At 35.1% G+C, this 17,468-nt stretch overlaps 1 protein-coding gene across 6 annotated transcripts; it reads right to left on the reverse strand.

Moving 5' to 3' along the window:
- Positions 1 to 1,172: 1,172 nt before the first annotated feature.
- Positions 1,173 to 15,964, reverse strand: LOC104099592 (phosphoglucomutase, chloroplastic). Of its 6 annotated transcripts, none has more exons than XM_009606639.4 (22): positions 15,600 to 15,963; positions 15,439 to 15,504; positions 15,303 to 15,347; positions 15,127 to 15,219; positions 14,968 to 15,020; positions 14,405 to 14,456; positions 14,261 to 14,329; positions 13,978 to 14,046; positions 13,653 to 13,775; positions 13,518 to 13,570; positions 8,766 to 8,844; positions 8,607 to 8,671; positions 8,458 to 8,525; positions 3,800 to 3,918; positions 3,648 to 3,722; positions 3,455 to 3,570; positions 2,854 to 2,995; positions 2,625 to 2,706; positions 2,470 to 2,516; positions 2,311 to 2,388; positions 1,536 to 1,641; positions 1,173 to 1,461 (listed from the first exon to the last, which is right to left on the reverse strand). In XM_009606639.4, the coding sequence occupies exons 1-22, from the start codon at positions 15,822 to 15,824 to the stop codon at positions 1,394 to 1,396; spliced, it is 1,893 nt and encodes a 630-aa protein (XP_009604934.1). In that variant the 5' UTR covers positions 15,825 to 15,963; the 3' UTR covers positions 1,173 to 1,393. The 6 variants fall into 6 exon arrangements, with proteins under 6 accessions (XP_009604934.1, XP_009604932.1, XP_009604933.1 ...); XM_009606637.4 differs by having other exon boundaries at positions 2,470 to 2,528; XM_009606638.4 differs by having other exon boundaries at positions 15,439 to 15,507.
- Between the last annotated feature and the right edge of the window lie 1,504 nt (positions 15,965 to 17,468).

Below are 17,468 nucleotides of genomic sequence, written 5' to 3' on the forward strand. Positions count from 1 at the left end.
AGTTATGGAATATCGTACACTATATAGAGCCAAGATTTCTAGCAAGAAAATCTCGACTTTTGTTTACTAATTTTGATCCGCCCTTCATAGCTTTTTCACTTTTGATCCTTTTATAGAAGCTGGCTACTTGAAGAAGAGATTATTGAGCTGTTTGGAAGACAAGTTCGATCACTTATCCACCCAGACCAGCTTCAATTTTGTGTTATGCATTTTTTTCTTGTACAATTTTGAGCTACCTCATCAGTGAACTTTTTCCGTAGTATGACATATGGATAATTCATAGTAGAAAAATTCATTGAAAACCTCACTTCATATGAGCGATCCTTGTTCCATTCCATCTAACGTGAAAGAAAGCATTTAGGTCTAGTGAGGAAATTGAGAGTTTTTTTATCCCTAGATTCAACCTTGACATTAATGCAGTATTACATGACTACTTTAAGCAAAGGTCCCATGCTTCTGTACAGATTTTCGCATATGCTGGCCAGAATAGTATGTTATTCATAGTGTTTATAAGCTGATATATTCTATCCAACACATTAAAATAACTACCATAATAGCAAGTACTTAATATAATAAGTCCTTTTATCCTTACAGTTTCTTTTAAAAGAAAAAAACTAATTGCTTATGGAAAGTGCTCATCTAGATATAGGATGATAACCTTTCAAGGCAATTTTCAATAATGCACAACAACACCAGGAAAGAGATTTTAGTATATAAACTATGAAGATGAGGATCAGAAAGAGAGATGCCCAAGAATCTCATTAAAACCACCTGAAATCGACTATAATTAATTCACAAGGAACTTGAGTGATCCCACAAATACGCCATCACAAATAGCCAGTACGAGCACGGGGATGGTCACATAGACTGGAATAAGCTGTCTACAGTAGCTGAGACAGCCCAATTATTTTGGCCAAGATAGACTAAGTAGATAGACTAAGCTACCACGGAAGATCATTCAGAACTATGAACCATGCATCATAATTACTGACATAGTAGGAATCAATTTAATGGAACACACAGATAATTTGGAATATAGCTCAGAAAAAGAAGGCACATGTTAGTTGGAAATCTCGATTTCTAATGTCGCAAAGAGGATGCCATAAGTCAAAAGGGTTGACTGTAACAAATTTATAAAAATAAAAAAAATAAAAAAAAATTCTAGAAAGAAATTAAAATATAGTGCAGCAGCTTTCTATTGATTAGATACTCCAGTCATATGTTTTAGTTTTCATGGGATAATTTACATGATTCTAATTTCTGGTCCCAGAAGACTGTCTACATGCAGCCAAACAAGGACGAACCATATATCATGTAAAATTCAGGAACAAAGGAAGCATCCAACCTGCTAAGGCTCCCAACTAAGCAATAGTAGTTGCAGATATCTATGCCTTTATGTGATGACAGTTGGCTTTTCTCTTCCTGTGAAGTCCTTTAGTTTTGATACAGAAAGAGCTAGATCTGCAAAAGATAACTAGTTAAATTTTCGAGGAATGGGAATATTACATAGTTAAGCTCGTAGATGAACAATCTACCTATCAATGGTTTCAACCCAATTTGAGCATCCATGTCGTGTTTGGATACATCCAGCTCAAATTGTTCAATATATATTCTAACTGTTGCACCAGCAGAACCAGTACCCTGTAAAATTGAGGTTTCCATTAATAAACTACATAGAGTAATTTATGGATAAAAAAATAAAAGGGACTGGAGACAAAAGCCCACACAACACAATAAAATGATAGTCCCTCTATATCAACTTCAATTTCTCATTTGGCCCCTAACATGCTTTTCAAGATGAAAACTTGATAGAACAACAATACCATACCCAGTATAATCTCACAGGTGGGGCCTGGGGAGGGTAGTGTGTACGCAGGCCATACCCCTACTTGGAGAGCTAAAGAGGTTGTTTCCGATAGACCCTCGGCTCAAGAAAAGGTGGAAAGGAAGAAAAGGGAAGAAGAAGAAAGAGGGGGGAGACAAAAGACGATAAGGAAAAAGAGGAGAAAAAGCAGCATCAGATAGTAACAATCAGGGGGCAACAATTTTCAGTAAAAGGGGAGAAAGAGTAGCATCAAATAGTAACAATCAGGGAGCAATAATTTCCAGTAGCAATTTTCAAAAACAATGGACGTGGAGACTATATAGATTTTTTCACAAATAGTGGTTTGGGAATGGACTGTGGAGCTACAATTTCTGTGGTAAAGCAGATTTAATTTTGAAATGGGGCTGAAATCAAAATGACACTCAATTTGAAACAGATGGTTATACTATATTCTCAGGGATTTAACATAAGGAACCAATGCAGACCGATAGTCGAAAGATGATCCGGGACCCGTCACTGAAAACAAAGCGAACTCCCTGTTTGGATGCGACACTTTCATCAACCTGAAAAATGCACACAACTAATCAAAAAATTCAACAGTTGATAGTTAAACATTCTCATTTCTAAGAAATTCCAGAACTTACAGGATCAGTATAGGTGAAGTCATCAGCAAAATCCAGGACATAACTTCCTACAAGAGAACCTTCAGTACTTAAAGAACTTAAAATGTTGTAATCTTGGAAAATTTAACTTAAAATGTTGTAATCTTGGAAAATTTAACTTAAAAACGATAACTTACCAAACTTATCACCGGCCTTGCTTTTAGAAATCAAATCCCGAAGATACTCTATCATCTTATTTGCTCCTTCTGATTCACATTCCTGGTTAGAGAATTATGGCAAATTGTTGCAATTAAACATCATCTGAACAATTAGGTAATCCATGACACACACCGAAAGACAACTAACATAGATGTAAAAAAATGTTTATCAAATACGGAAAGTCATCACATAACATAATGTGCTTACCTCATAGTCATATCTCGAAAAGAAATTCCTTCCATAAGTGGCCCAGTGCTCCGTCACAACATCAGCAACGGAAACCAATTTCTCCCCTGATCTTTTGTCCTTGTTTCGATTTGCAAGTATTGAAAGCCAAGCTAAAACAGCCCTATAGTTACATATTTAAAAAGTAAGAACAAAAAGAGTTGATTGTTGTTATACTAAGGCTTGGGGAAAGTTTAAAATGTAGCATAGAAGAGCAACAACTCATTTTGGTGATACGGGTTAAGAGAAGAATCTCTTAAGGATGAATAAGCTCTCATATCGCCATAGGGTCTAAGCAAGGACACATAGCAATATCCAATGGCATCATTTAAGATGGAATGGAAGGGTAAACCAACAGCAGTTCCACCGCATGAGATTTGAGTAAATGGGTACAGTCAACAATACCATCATAGTATTACTAACAATGTAAGAGATAAATGTTCTCATTCTTATTTACCTTTATTCCACAATATCCAGATGAGGTAAAGGAAAAAAACACATTGAAACTAATGTTTAACCATATTTGGCGGCCGCAAACAACTTAAGAAAGGAGTTTTCATCATGGATGAACATAGAAACATACCATATACCATCTTTTTCACGGATGTGGTCAGAACCAGTCCCAAAACTTTCCTCACCACAAATTGACAATTTTCCAGCATCCATTAGATTACTAAAGAATTTCCACCCAGTTGGCACCTAAGGGCATAGTTGGAAAAGAATAGTTAAAGAGTGCAACATCATCAAAAACTAAAGAGCAGTAAACAAGTTCTAACCTCATAAAAGGGGAGGTTTAGCTTTTGAGCAACACGATCCAAAGAACCACTAGTGGGCATCGATCGAGCTAAACCCTACAAGGTATATGCATCAACTTTGTGGTGTGTAAGGATCAAAGCCAAAGGTGCATGATAAGCTTAAGTGCTTCTACCTTAGGCCCGGACTGAAAATATGGAATAGCATCTTGGGCATTGGCAGCAATAATTGCAACAGAATCAGATGGAGTAACAAAAAAGCGTCTTCCAAGAATCATGTTTCTATCACCATCCCCTGCGTAAGTGTACAATTGAAAATCAGACTTCCACATGGCAGAAGATTGCAGTATATAATCAGACTAACTTGGCATAGATATGATAGGAACTTTCTTATTATATAGGATATGAACAATAGGAAGAAGTTAACGCGAAACTTCACTTATAGCTGGGAAATAGATAATTAGGTAGACATAAAAATATAAATAAGCTGACATGAAGCTCAAGTCGTTGATGTATGTTATTTATCATTATGTTTCTTTCTATCCCTCAAAAATCTTCCACCTTATTTCTTGTCAACGTGTACTGGCCTAAAACCAACTCTTAATAAGTGTCTTAAACACATACACACAAATATATGCAAGAAGTTAGTGTCGCCTTTCTTTTTTCGTACTTGTTTATAGTGTAGTATTTTTACAAGAGATAAAGCCTTTAAGGTATAGTATATTATTATTTAGATTAATAATGATTCATTCAAATTAATAAGATGTCGGCCATGTGTTTGCAAAACATTACCTTGGACCTTGTTGTAAGAATTTTTTTTTTTTAACTTATATAAAGATTTTAGTAGTTTAATTTAAAGTTCTAAAATATTTATACAGTCTTTAAACTTCCTTTATACAGATTTCGTACCTTTTTCCTTCTTTTTTTACAAACTTCAGTATCTACAAAGGAAAAATAAAATTATAAAATCTACTATTTAAAATTCTTCGGGCCCAAAGCAAAGGCTTTACTAACCTCCCCCTTGAGCCTCCCATGTGTACAACAATTAATTAAAATTATGCCACAATTGGATCCACCTTGCTTTACCTTCACGCTGATTGGGTTTGAACTACAAACTCTTTCCTTTTTCTCATTATAATTGAGCTTCAACAAGAACAAATGGACCCTTCAGTACTACTTATCAGATTTTCATTTGTACTAACTTAAGAAATTATTCCAAGTGAAACACCCCCTCCTCGCTTCTTTCCTGGCGATTAGCTTCTCAAGTGGGCGGCTTGGTAAGCAAGCTATCTTCAGCATCGGTAAAATCCCTATCAACCCCACACAAAAACCTTAGACTAATTAGAATTTGTCTTTAGGTTTCCTGTGTATGAAATATGAATATATATTTCTGCTTTGCATTTATCAGTGAACTTTTACACAATTAACTGCGTAGAGTGTAACAAGCCCCACTAGAAAGGCTCGATATTCAAACAACAAAAGATAAATTTCTAGCAAAAAATGCATAACAACGTAGCAAACTGAAATAGCAAGAGGACATTTGTGTGAAGTGCTATGGGAATTGCTGGTGAAGACAATGCATTTGATTGCTTACTAAGTAAAGACCTTTTCTGGCATTATCTACTAACCATTTCAATAAAGGATGCACACCATAAGATTACGGCCAAAACTCCACCACCAATCACCGAAAGACAAATTTAACATTAGCCTATCCATCTTCAACTAAATCCGTGTGCATGCTTCAAAGTTGATGCTTAAGTAGAATCGGTGTAACGCAACCATGCAATGAGAATGGAGATAACTATTGCTTCGCCTTCTACTAAAGCTTAGGTAATACCCGTGTGATTAATAGGCTTTGAATTCGATGACACCCAAATCAATGTATTATGGGTGTAATATTGTTTTCCAGCAAGCAGTCTGAGACCCTCAAAATCTAAGGGAACATGCAGCGAGGCCTCTAAGTAAGCGCACCATTTTCCAATACTCAATAGTCCATAACCCACAGGAAATCTTCATGATTCTGTTACTGGAACGGAACTCAAAGGTGTCTCGGACTATATCCTAATCCCTCCCATAATAAGAAATGTAACCTACAAATTATTTTTAAATTAATTGTTGTTAAGAAAATAGACCTTGAGTCTAACTTAACTTGAAAAGCTAGCTCAAGTAGAGGAGAATACAGCCCATCTGACTCTAATACCACGTTAAGAAAATTGGCATTAGGCCTAACTCAACCCAAAAGCTAATTCGAAATATGAAGATTATCCAAAACCATACGGAACTACAACCCATACACTTAACAAATGTGAGATTCTTACAAATTTCACAAACATAGAAATTAGGAATTCCTCCATATTCAATTGTGTTTAAAGTGTTTAACATCAATAAAAGCCAGAATTAGATTAAAATAAAAAAATTAACCTATTTTTTGAGAACGGTAACATATAAAAAAGTGAACCCTATTTTATTCCACCAATGAAACAATTTTTAATCTTAGTGATTTATATGAAGAGTAACTAATTTTTAATTAGCTACAATTTATTTGAGCTAATACTAAAACCCAGAAAGAGCATGGTAAAGGAAAAGGGGTTTTCTAATAGGTTAAAAGAAAAAAAAACTTTTGAATTGAATTTTCACCTCTTGTAAATTTTGGAAACTTCTAAGGAATTTTAACGAAAAACTAAAAAATAATGCACCAACTCCTTTTGAATTGAAAGCCTAAAAAGAAGAGGAAGTCCCTATAAAGTTTTAACTTAATTTCGTAAATTCCAAATTGAATACTCGACTTGATACTATTTACGTAATATGATGACAAAAGATTTTCAGCGATTTCATTATGTATGAGTTTTGACATACTTTGGAAATATCTCTTTCTTTTAAAACCTTTGAAAATATCTCTTTCATGTGGTATTCACCCTTAAAGCAGTCTTACAAAAAAGAAAAATAAAGAAAAGAATCTTAAAAATGAGAAAAGACATTAAAAAGATCGGTCGTACTATCCCTCCGTGCATTGCGTAGACAATTTGGATAGAGAGAAATAGGAGATGTTTTGATGACAGGGTTTGTTCTAATTATTCCTTATAAAGGAAATTGCTTTAAATCTCTTATGGAGTTAAAATATTTACAAACAGAACATCATGATTTAGCTTATGACAAGCAAATAAGTTTTGACCTTTCTGTTAACATCTAAAATATTCTTGGTCATTCTAATAAATAAACGAAAATCAAACCTCAAGAGGCTACATTTTGCACGCACTTAACGGTATAGCCTAGTGGTCAATGAAGCTAGATCAAATTCTTTTTAAAAAGGATAGATGGCGTTTGGGCCAATTGTCGTGCACCTAGACTACTCCGATGGTGATTAGTTACCTCCCACTAGCACATTTATTGAATAAGTCTATTCAATAAAGCTTAGGCAGACAAAAAGAAATCACTTAATATCTATTTGGAAGGCTACCTTGTAATGGATTTGGGTGTAATTATACGGTTTAACATGTTTGTCTGGCCGAGTAATTATTTGACTAGCTTGGCATTGGAGTGCAATTGAAGGAGAGCAGTTACATTCTTCAATTCTCAAAGGCGGTAAAGAATTGGTGGTAATTACATGGTGTAATTTTTTGATAAAAAAAAAAATTACACCATGACTTTTCAAATTCTTTCTTTTTTCATTTTCTATATTTCTTATATACATGTATCTTTGTCATATATTGCAACTTATTTACATGTCCATCTAAAAAAAGTTTATTTAATTTTTTATAATTAGTTTTATTTAAATATAAAAAATAAAGCTATGTAATTGCACTTATCAACCAAACATGACACTAAAAGTTACGTTATAATTACATTATAGCAAACAAACAAATCATTATGATTACTATATTGTGTAATCCCTAGTAATTACACATTAGTTTCCAAACAGGTTTCAAGTCATTCTTTTGGTCTATGTTGGGATATGAACCCTAAACTCCGTTGATGTTCCCTTACTTCATTTACCGCTTGGTGATCTCTTTCTATCTGCCTAAGCCTGGCGGTCAGAGTTACACGATATATACGTTGATAGGAGGCATGGGTACAACGCGAAATAGTTGAAGTGCATGTACAGTGACTCTGGCACCACTTTCATTATTTTAAGAAAAATGATACATGTAGCACATAAACAACCAGCTGACATAAATTACGTGGGAAGAAAGCCAACTAGCCAAGAGAGATTAAGACAGTATAACCAAGAAGTACAAATTATGATACAGTTGAAATACTAAAGAAATGGCCTTAACGGGATAAATTAGAAAAACAGCACAGTAGAATAGTTGGTCTTCTAAAAACTCTTCAGAATCATTTCTAAATAATTATACAAGGAAATATCCAGAGACATTATAATGTTTCTTTTCATGTGTAATAAAGATACAAATTACAACGTTTAATTGATTATGGTCAGGACATTTTTATTTTCATTCTCCATTAGAATCATGTGCAAAGCGATGTGTGCAAACTAGTGAAAGGAAGAAGCAAATTGCTGTGATTAAGCTTTCAACGGTAGTATAACCATGCAATTGAAGAAAGTGACCACTTAATCTTTGTAGAGACTAATTGTCCTGCTCCTTTCTTTCTGATCTCTTTCCATTTCAGAGACTTTGGGGTGGAGTGGTGGGAAGGAGAGGAATATCTAACTAAATGTTTTTTGATGGCTTCTAATATTGATTCTCTTCTAATTATTTTTCTTTCATATAAGGTTCTCATAGATTTTGAACTTCATCCAAGCATATCATATATGTTCTCCAGTTAATTGAAAGACAACTTTTGGTGAAGTGTTGAACAAGAAGGTTTTTAAGCATACCATCACTTGCAGCACCAAAGTCGGGTCCATTCTCGCCATACAGGATATTCACCAAATCCTTGGCATACCTTGACCAAAATAACTAAAATATATTAGTTCTTTTCAAGAAGTTAAAGCAGATCTACTTCAATAAAACGTTCTTTTCTTACGTAAGGTTAGGGTCTGGATGACCATGCCCAAAATCTTCCAGTGGCTCTCCATTTGCAATAGACTCCTACATAACACATACAAAAATGATAAAGCTACAACCAAGAAATTGCAAGATAGTCCAATAGCTGAAGAAACAACTCCACGGCATACATACATACCAGGCTAGCTCCTAGTTTGTCAACAAAAATGGGCTTTGCATAAGCCCCTGTAACTGCATGCATGGCATCAAATGTAAACCTGTCAGCAGCATCAGACATTAATAAGCATAAGCATGAGCAAAGACATCCGGCGGAGAGAAAAAGGGAAAAAGGATGCAAAATAATAAATATTGTCCTTTAGTGTAAGCTCATTTTACTGAGCATCGAGATTATGCAAGAAATTTATAACTTATTAAAGTTTATTCATTTACCTACAAAATTGCATTTGAATTGCTATAGTCAGTTAAACAGTGATTTCTTCGTAGCTCAATTAGGTTGTGTTCAGTCAAACAGGATTTCTCCTTCCTTACAAGGACAAAACAGGCATAGAGATAAAGTCATAAAGTAACTAAGTGAAATCGATAAGGTTGAACTACCCGACGAAATATATTTCAAGCTAAGTTGCGCGGACTCTCCAAAATGATGCCGCACCCCTGTCGGATCCTCCAAAAATACACTATTTTTGGAGGATCTGACACACACCCGGCAACATTTTCAGAGAGTCCGAGCAACATAGATTTCAAGAGGAACATCCACCATAGAAGAATGCACCCATAATTCAGAGAGTAATTTGACTTCATTTGCATACACAAATTGAAACTCAAGAGAAGAGCTGAGAAAATACAGTACTCTAAGTGGAAGCGAAACAAGAGGTAAAGGTTTACTATACAAACTTGAATATTTCAAGGATAAACTTGGTTCCTTTTATAAATTTAAGTAGGTAAGAATAGCACTGGAAAGAGGTTTCAGTTGAAAGAGCATCTTATTGGAACTCTAAGTGAGATAAGGAATTCTAGAGGTGTTTCTACATCATATACATACAGTAAAATACACCCAAATGCCAAAATATACAAGCATTTATATCTAAGACCATGTATTGGCATCACCTAAGCATCTCCTACTCTTTTGTGTCCAAACTATCCTAGAACAAATGCAGGAACTGTATTTCACATACTCTTTCATTTGTTAACTATGCTTCCTTACCAGTTTAACCTCCCTGCATCACCCGATTCAGCCTATCTAGGATCAAAAACAAAATGCAAAGCTACCTTGCCACTGCACAATGCATCAGTATATATCTTCATTACACACATACAACATCTGGCATAAATCTTAATGCCGCTTTTCTGCAAGTTTCGCTTGCGTCAAACACCTCATGCTTTTCAATACAACAAAACCCAACCACTTTTGGAGGAGCTTTTGTTCTCTAAATGATTTGAAAGGCCATTTAACCGAGGAGATGTAAGATAAAGATAGAAGTTATACCCTACCTTCCTGCCCTTCTGGTGTTTTCACCATAGAGAATCTGGTACAGTTGGTGAAACTCGTTTTCCTTCCAATATTTCAAGGTCTAAGCTATCCTCTTAACTTCCTAATCTTCCCAGTTTCTTAAAAAAGATAGTTCCCATCCATGAGTAGAACTGTACCAAGCAATAGTAGCAAATCCGGGATCTCATCTTTCAGAGGTATGTGGTGTATCAAATCATCAGGCCGAAGTCTCAACTTCCTTCCATTACCTACTGAGAAGCTTTTTTTTTTTTTTTTTTTGAGAATGGTAACAGAAGTGAGAAGCTAATTTTTGGAGGGACAATAAGTTTCTTATACTCTTCGATAGAACCAATACCATATCACCATGTCACTGGTCTTGAGCACCAGGCTCATTACTTCATACTCTTGCATGGATAACCTGCTTCCAGAGTTCTTCTGATCCCAACTGTATCTCCATAACCACTTCGATAGCAAATTTTTGTTAAGCAACCTCATAATTCTACCCCGAAGCCACCAAATGCGTTTTACGAGTCAATTCGATTCTACTTAACCAAGGAAAAGTCTTCCTATCCTTGTTTCCTTCCGGAAAAATCCTTTGTAAGCTTGTCCGGTTTCTTTTCCACTTCAATGGGTAGTAAAAATAGAGACCTCACGTAGGTTGGAATACCATCCAACACACTATCAATAAGTGTGAGCCTTCCACCAATTCACCAAAAGATAAATATTGTTGTGTCCAATCTGATATACACTCAAACTAATCACCCGCTCCTTTCCAAACAATTGCATCCTTATGTTAGCCCCAAGAGGTAGTCCTAGATATGTACTGGGGATTGGGGAATAATCAGACTTCATAATCGAATATTTCGCCAGCTGTTGGTATATTCTAGAGATCATTAACTAGAGTCTAGATAGAGGCAGTTTTTTGCCAGATTATTATTGTTATTAAGTCCTGAATTGCCTCAAACTCCAATAAAATTACTCTGAGATATTTCAGTTGTTCCTCTCTGCATCACAAAAGATTACAGTCTCATCAGCATATAACAATTGCATTATAGCAAAAGTGTTGGTCCTGTCCACCTCCATAGAGAAACTTCCTGTCCAATTCTATTCTCTAACTATGTTCAGCATCTTAATCCTTACATTACCAACAAGAATATGAAAGTGAGAAAAAGACCATCTTCTATTAATCAGAATTGAATCTAATAGCAAAGATGGAAAACTTAATGGTTTTCATCCATTTGTCTCCAGAACACTATTCTTCAATAGGTTGAGGAGTAACTCTCAATTAATGTGGTCATAAGTTTATTCTAGATCAAGGATGCATACCAATGCAATTATACCTTGTCTCCTTCCTATATTTGGGTTCTAGATATTCAGTGGTGATCAACATTGAGTCTATTAACTGTCTTCCTTAGATATAAGCATTCTGCGCGACAACAATTAGTTTGCTGATCACTTTTTTTATTTTTCTATGAGTGGCTGAAGTCCCTCAATTCTTTGGCTCCAGCCCTAGCAAGTATTAAAGTCGTTCAACGCTTTCATAAGATCCCCATTGATCACTGGCGAACACCTATGATAAAATGTCAAAGTACCTCTCTTTCCACTATCAAATAAGATATAGAGGTTTACGCTTTTAAGAGCAGAACTCCAATACTTCCTCTTGGTAATTAAGGAGTTGATTATTTCCACTCTGATATCATCTGGATGATGAAAATTCTATATGCTGGTAATTCTTGTGAACATTTGCAGAAAAGAGTTGATTATTTCCACTCCCATATCATCTGGATGATGACAATTTTACATGCTTGTAATTCTTTTGAACATTTGCATTTTGTGAATCAAGCATGTGGTCTTGTCACTTTGTTTAGCCAGAAGCATCTACCATCTTGCCTCAAGGTATCTCTTTAAACTTGGCTACCTCTTGGCTTTGGTGTATATGAGGATTCTTTTGCAGATAAGTTCCTTTCTTCCTGTTGCCTATCCAAGTCTTGTATCTATTCCAGAATCAGTTTTTTCCTTCTGTCTGGATGACCAGATGTATTTAGGTTCTAAGCCTTCCAATCCTGTTTCAGCAGCTTGAGTTTGTAATCATAATGTAAAAACCAGGAAAATTAGGTGTAAAGACTAAAATAAATTTAGATCCGGACCATCTGGTGCTGCTATATTGTAACAGAGTATCAGCCCTTCCTCTCACCTCATATGAATCCCCCAGTCTTTTCGTCATATCTACAAAACTTCAACCTCCAACCATATGTTCAGATGTTCTTGTTTGCTCGCAGCTTAATTGAAAGGTCTAGTGATCAGAAACCGATCTTGGTAGTGTAGCTTGTTTGACATATTTGAATTCCTCATTCCATTCGACCAGAAATGAAATCTGTCAATTCGTGAAGCCACCCTTGAGTTTTCTCCTTTGGAACCAAATGAATTAAGAACTTCCCACCTGCAAAGGTGGATCTATCCACTGCATTTCCTCAATAAAATCAAAAAACTCTCTTATCGATCTAACCAATCAGTTTTGGTGGCTCCTTTCTTCTGAGTATCTTATCACACTAAAATCGCCTCCTACTATCAAGGGGGGTGACCATTAGCCTCTAATGGCCTCCAATTCAAACCATGACACCATTCTCCTAATCGTTTTTTTTTCATTGAAAGGCTTTTATAAGCTGCAGACACAGAGTGAGGGATGGATCCCTCAAAAAACAAAAAAGTAACCCTTTCTTAGTAATGCTATGACTTAGTTCAATCCTACTAAAAATGCAGCGAGTGATCTACTTTAAGTAGGAATAACGTAGAATCCTGCAAACATCTATTCATAATTTGCATTGCTGCTGGACAGAACTGCAGCAATAGTATGGCATGCATTTACATTTCCCTTACCATCTTAGAAGACAGTCAAATGAAAATGGTAAGACTGAACTTTGCTTTCAGAACAATATGATGTTTTGCTGGTCTAAGAGCTTATGAAATACTTTTGCCTTATAAATATTCACGTCGATATTCTACATTTCTCTTACATATGACTAATGATAATTACGTACACAGGACTTATGATGTCTCATCTGAATCTAAAAACTCCTAATTATCCTTTACTGTAAGTTATGGTTTCCAAATTTCACCTATGGATATAGTTATGCTAGAAGCAGAACCAGATTCAATACTGCATAGTCAACATCGCTTCAAAAGGGTTCAGGATATACTAGGTGATTGAAGTTAATTATCATCTTGTCAGAAGAAATTAGTTAAGTCTAGATATTTGAAGAAAAGTGTGTCTACCACAGCAGTCATCCGTTTGGGGAACAGGCTATAGAAATCAACAGTATATGAAACTATGGAGGAACAAACTCCGAGGAATGTCCAGGGGAAATATGATGTAGCAAATTAAAAGTACATAAAAGCACAAAGCAAAACAATGCTTCATAACCGGCAAGACATAAAGCAACGCACCTGAAATCTGGTCGCGAAATAAGACTTCTAATGAGCGAAAAATCAAATACATTCTGCACATTATCAGTTAAGTTATAGATTGTATCATGGAGTGCATTTAAAAAATTTCAGAGATACAAAATTTCAGCCACTCACCTCCATTAGCTCCAAATAATCAGCCACAGGGTCAACCACCTCCACACTAAAATTTCCATATTTTGTGACTCCAAGTTGAGAAAGATCAACATCAGGAATGTCGGCAATTTTTATTTCAGAAATCTGCATAACCCTTATGAAACAAGGAATTCAGATGCCGAATCATTTACCAATGAACCATAACAGTTTCTTTCAGTTACCCACACTACACATGTCTATGCAGATACAGCACTAAAAAACCTTGTGTTGTATTCCAGCTACAAGACGTCATTTAAATCAAAAAATAGCATAGCGTATTATTTAGCGCAAGCGGATGGGATCATACAGAAAGGGTGTTTCCATAGATCTTGTCTGTGATAGACTCAGGTGCTGGTTGGCCACTGCTGTAATTGAACTGACAAAAGAAAATGACAATCAGAAATGCTAAGTTCTTGGAATAGCCAGTTTAGAGAGGTTAAATATCAGAAATCAGTCATATCTAGGAAATTCTATGTGGAACCAGTTTTTAAAACTTTAAAAAAAATAACAAATTTTTACTGTATATTTTAGCAGCCAATGGGACAGCTAAGAACAATTTCCAGTACATGATTTGCTGACTAGAAATTTACCTTGATACCCCAATCATAATCAGGACCACCAGGGTTATGGCTTGCACTCATTATAAAGCCACCATTTGCCTGAGGATTAGCTTTAAGCGTCATTCAAAAATAGCAAAGAGAAAGCAAATAAAATAATTAAAACAGAAGTATTACCTCTCTCTTCCGTATAACAGCAGATACAGCTGGTGTGGACATTATACCATCCCTGCCAAACAGAGATTCGTCATCTATACATATCAAATATTTTCTTTTCACTTTTTGGATAAGAGCACAAAAATAAGCAGAGAAATATGCCAGAACGAGGGAACCCAGAAAAAGAAATGAAACAATCTAGCTATATCCAAACAGTTGAATAAAAACTAGAAGGATATGGGCTCTTAGAAGAAATAAAGATTGATTGCAACAACAGATGGCTCATGGAGACTATAATTAGACAAGGCAATTCTAAGTTATATTGCACATAAAGATTGAGTAAGAGTATTTCTATCTTCTCAAAATCATAGAGAACAGATTTATACAGATTAAATTGGCAGGACTAAGTTTCACAGTACATAAAGTAACAAAGTGCTTAATAACTCACTGTAGTTAAAAAGTTCCTCTTTTTGAAAATTTAAGATTATTTCAAGCAATAAGATCACTAGGATGTGAAATTTGACGAATTCATTCATGCTATGATGAACATGAAGATTGCTATAAGTGTAATTTAGGACACTCACTTGCCAACCAATATTTTACCAACACCATTACCCGCAGCAATTTTAATGATTATCTGCATTGTAGCTTAAGATGCATTAGGGATCAGAAAACCACAAATAGTTCTTCAGGAATCAGGATACACATGAAACACAGATTATGTACGAAAATTTGACCACTACCTGTGAAGCTTCTTTATTGAAATATCGACCATCGCCTCCTAAGACTAACAATCCATTCTTAAAATCCTCTGGTGGCAAAGAATTAAACAATGCCTGTATTGAAACATCATAAAACAATTACACAGAGTTGAGTACACTGGAATTGATTATCACTACAAGTTCAGAGAGAACCATACCTGTATCCAATTTGCAAGGTAATTTTCCTGCATAAACACTTTAACCTAAACAAACAAACAAAAAATGCAAAAGTAATTAGAACGAACCGTATGCATTAAATTATTTGAATAAACAGAAAAGAAAAAGGGAAAACACCTTTTTGCGTAGACCACTAGTTCCGGTCTTTTGACCTTCAATAGGCTTTGTAGGAACAGATTTAATCTGCTATTCAAGCAAATCAATAGTAAAGCTACAATTTTCCATTAGATACATAAAATCAACACATTATATATAGAAATTTCGAACAAATTAGATACCTCGAGTCCCTGGGATTCGGCAACTGTTGTAGAAGGAGATAACGGTGAAGAGGAGGCCGTGACAATGAAACGAGCAGGTGAAATTGTCGCAAAAGGGTATTTGACGGATGACAATTTGGGAAAGATAGGTGTTGAATTGAAAAGTGACAATGATCTAAGGTGATGAGAGTAACTCCCAGTAAGTAATGGATGGTAAAATCGTGTCAATGCAATTGCACTCTCCATAGTTGCAGAGTTTGAGAAATGGAAACAGAGTGAAGCAGGACTATTGTTGAAACTAGTTCAAAAATACTGTGTGCACTGGAGGAAGATACCGAGATACGGAGCATATGCTTTATGCTAAGCATTCATAGGAATTGATTACTGCCACAGATTGCTTTATCGGCACAACAACTTATGGTTCATGTCACCCGCTTCACGTGAACTACCTCTTTTTTTGTTTTGATTATTGGGACATTTTTAGGCTAATTGTCAAATATTCAGTATTTGCAAATAATTGGTCAAAATGAGAAATATTTAAAATATTATTAGAAGATAATTAGTTGACGAGTTTTAAAATGAATTGAGAAAAATATTCCAACTTCAACCAAATATATTCAAACGCCTGCATATTCATTAGCTTTTCAAATATTAAAGTTTAATATTTTTATAAATAATGTGATTTGAAATATTAAAAAACTTATTTGAAGTGATGTTTTTCTTGTTCAAACACAAGTAAGAATTAAATTATAATTTTGTATCTAATTTTAATAAACTATTGTCCTATCGCTTATTGTACAAATCAATTGAGCCAGACGTTGCAAATCTATTTCTATTTAAAGTGGGACAAGAGCTATTTCTAACAGACGGACCATATTTCTCAAGGGAACGTTCCAAAATTTTGACAATGTTCAACTAATGAATGATTGTTATAAGAAATATCGGTATATGTCTACTCTTCCCCCATAATCTTCATCTTAAATATTTAATGACATATTCAATGATATATTTTTTATGTTTAATGACATATTCAATGACATATTTTCTTTACTTTTCATGCATATATAAAAGTCTTGTAATAGATAGAAAAATATACACAATTGAAGAAGAAATAAGAATCTTTCATCTCTTTCTCTCTATATCTCTTAGCTTGTTTTTCCTTGTTCCATATTGTTACTTTGAGTTATATTTTATAACACGTTATCAGCACGAGACTCTACCGTCTCAAGAAGCTTTTTAAGAAGACTAAGGTATAACTTTTCTCCTCTTTTAATTATGACTGATATTATGAAAAGAAAGTTCGTTGCCCTTGAAATTTCGAGCAAGAACTATATGACATGGGTGTTGGATGCTGAAATCCATTTAGATGCAATGGGTCTCGGTGACGCCATTAAAGACAAAAACAAAGCATCTACCCAAGACTATGCTAAGGCCTTGATTTTCTTGCGCCATCACCTTGATGAAGGGTTGAAGATAGAATATCTCACAGACAAAGATCCACTTATTTTGTGAAATGGCTTAAAGGAAAGATATGACAACTTAAAGTTGGTCACTCTTCCACAAGCACGATATGATTGGGCCCATCTGAGGCTCCAAGACTTTAAGTCTGTTTCTGAATATAATTCTGCGATGTTCAGAATTACTTCTAAATTGAAACTCTGTGGAGATACTATCACTGACTATGATATGCTTGAAAAAACGTTCACAACGTTTCATGCCTCCAATATGGTCTTGCAACAGCAGTACCGAGAGAAAGGTTTCAAGAAGTATTCTGAGTTGATTTCTTTCCTCCTTGTGGCTGAACGAAACAATGACTTGCTCATGAGAAATCACGAAAATCGACCCACTAGGTCTACACCATTGCCTGAAATGAATGAGGTGTATTCCCAT

The sequence above is a fragment of the Nicotiana tomentosiformis genome, chromosome 3 (genome assembly GCF_000390325.3).
Source record: "Nicotiana tomentosiformis chromosome 3, ASM39032v3, whole genome shotgun sequence".
NCBI lineage: Eukaryota > Viridiplantae > Streptophyta > Magnoliopsida > Solanales > Solanaceae > Nicotiana > Nicotiana tomentosiformis.

Coding starts and splice junctions, on each gene's coding strand:
- LOC104099592 (XM_009606636.4), bottom strand. CDS start 15,824: ATGGAGAGTGCAATTGCATTGACACGATTTTACCATCCATTACTTACT. Junction 15,348..15,438: donor CTAGTGGTCTACGCAAAAAG/GTGTTTTCCCTT, acceptor TTGTTTGTTTAG/GTTAAAGTGTTTATGCAGGA. Junction 15,021..15,126: donor TCAATAAAGAAGCTTCACAG/GTAGTGGTCAAA, acceptor GCTACAATGCAG/ATAATCATTAAAATTGCTGC.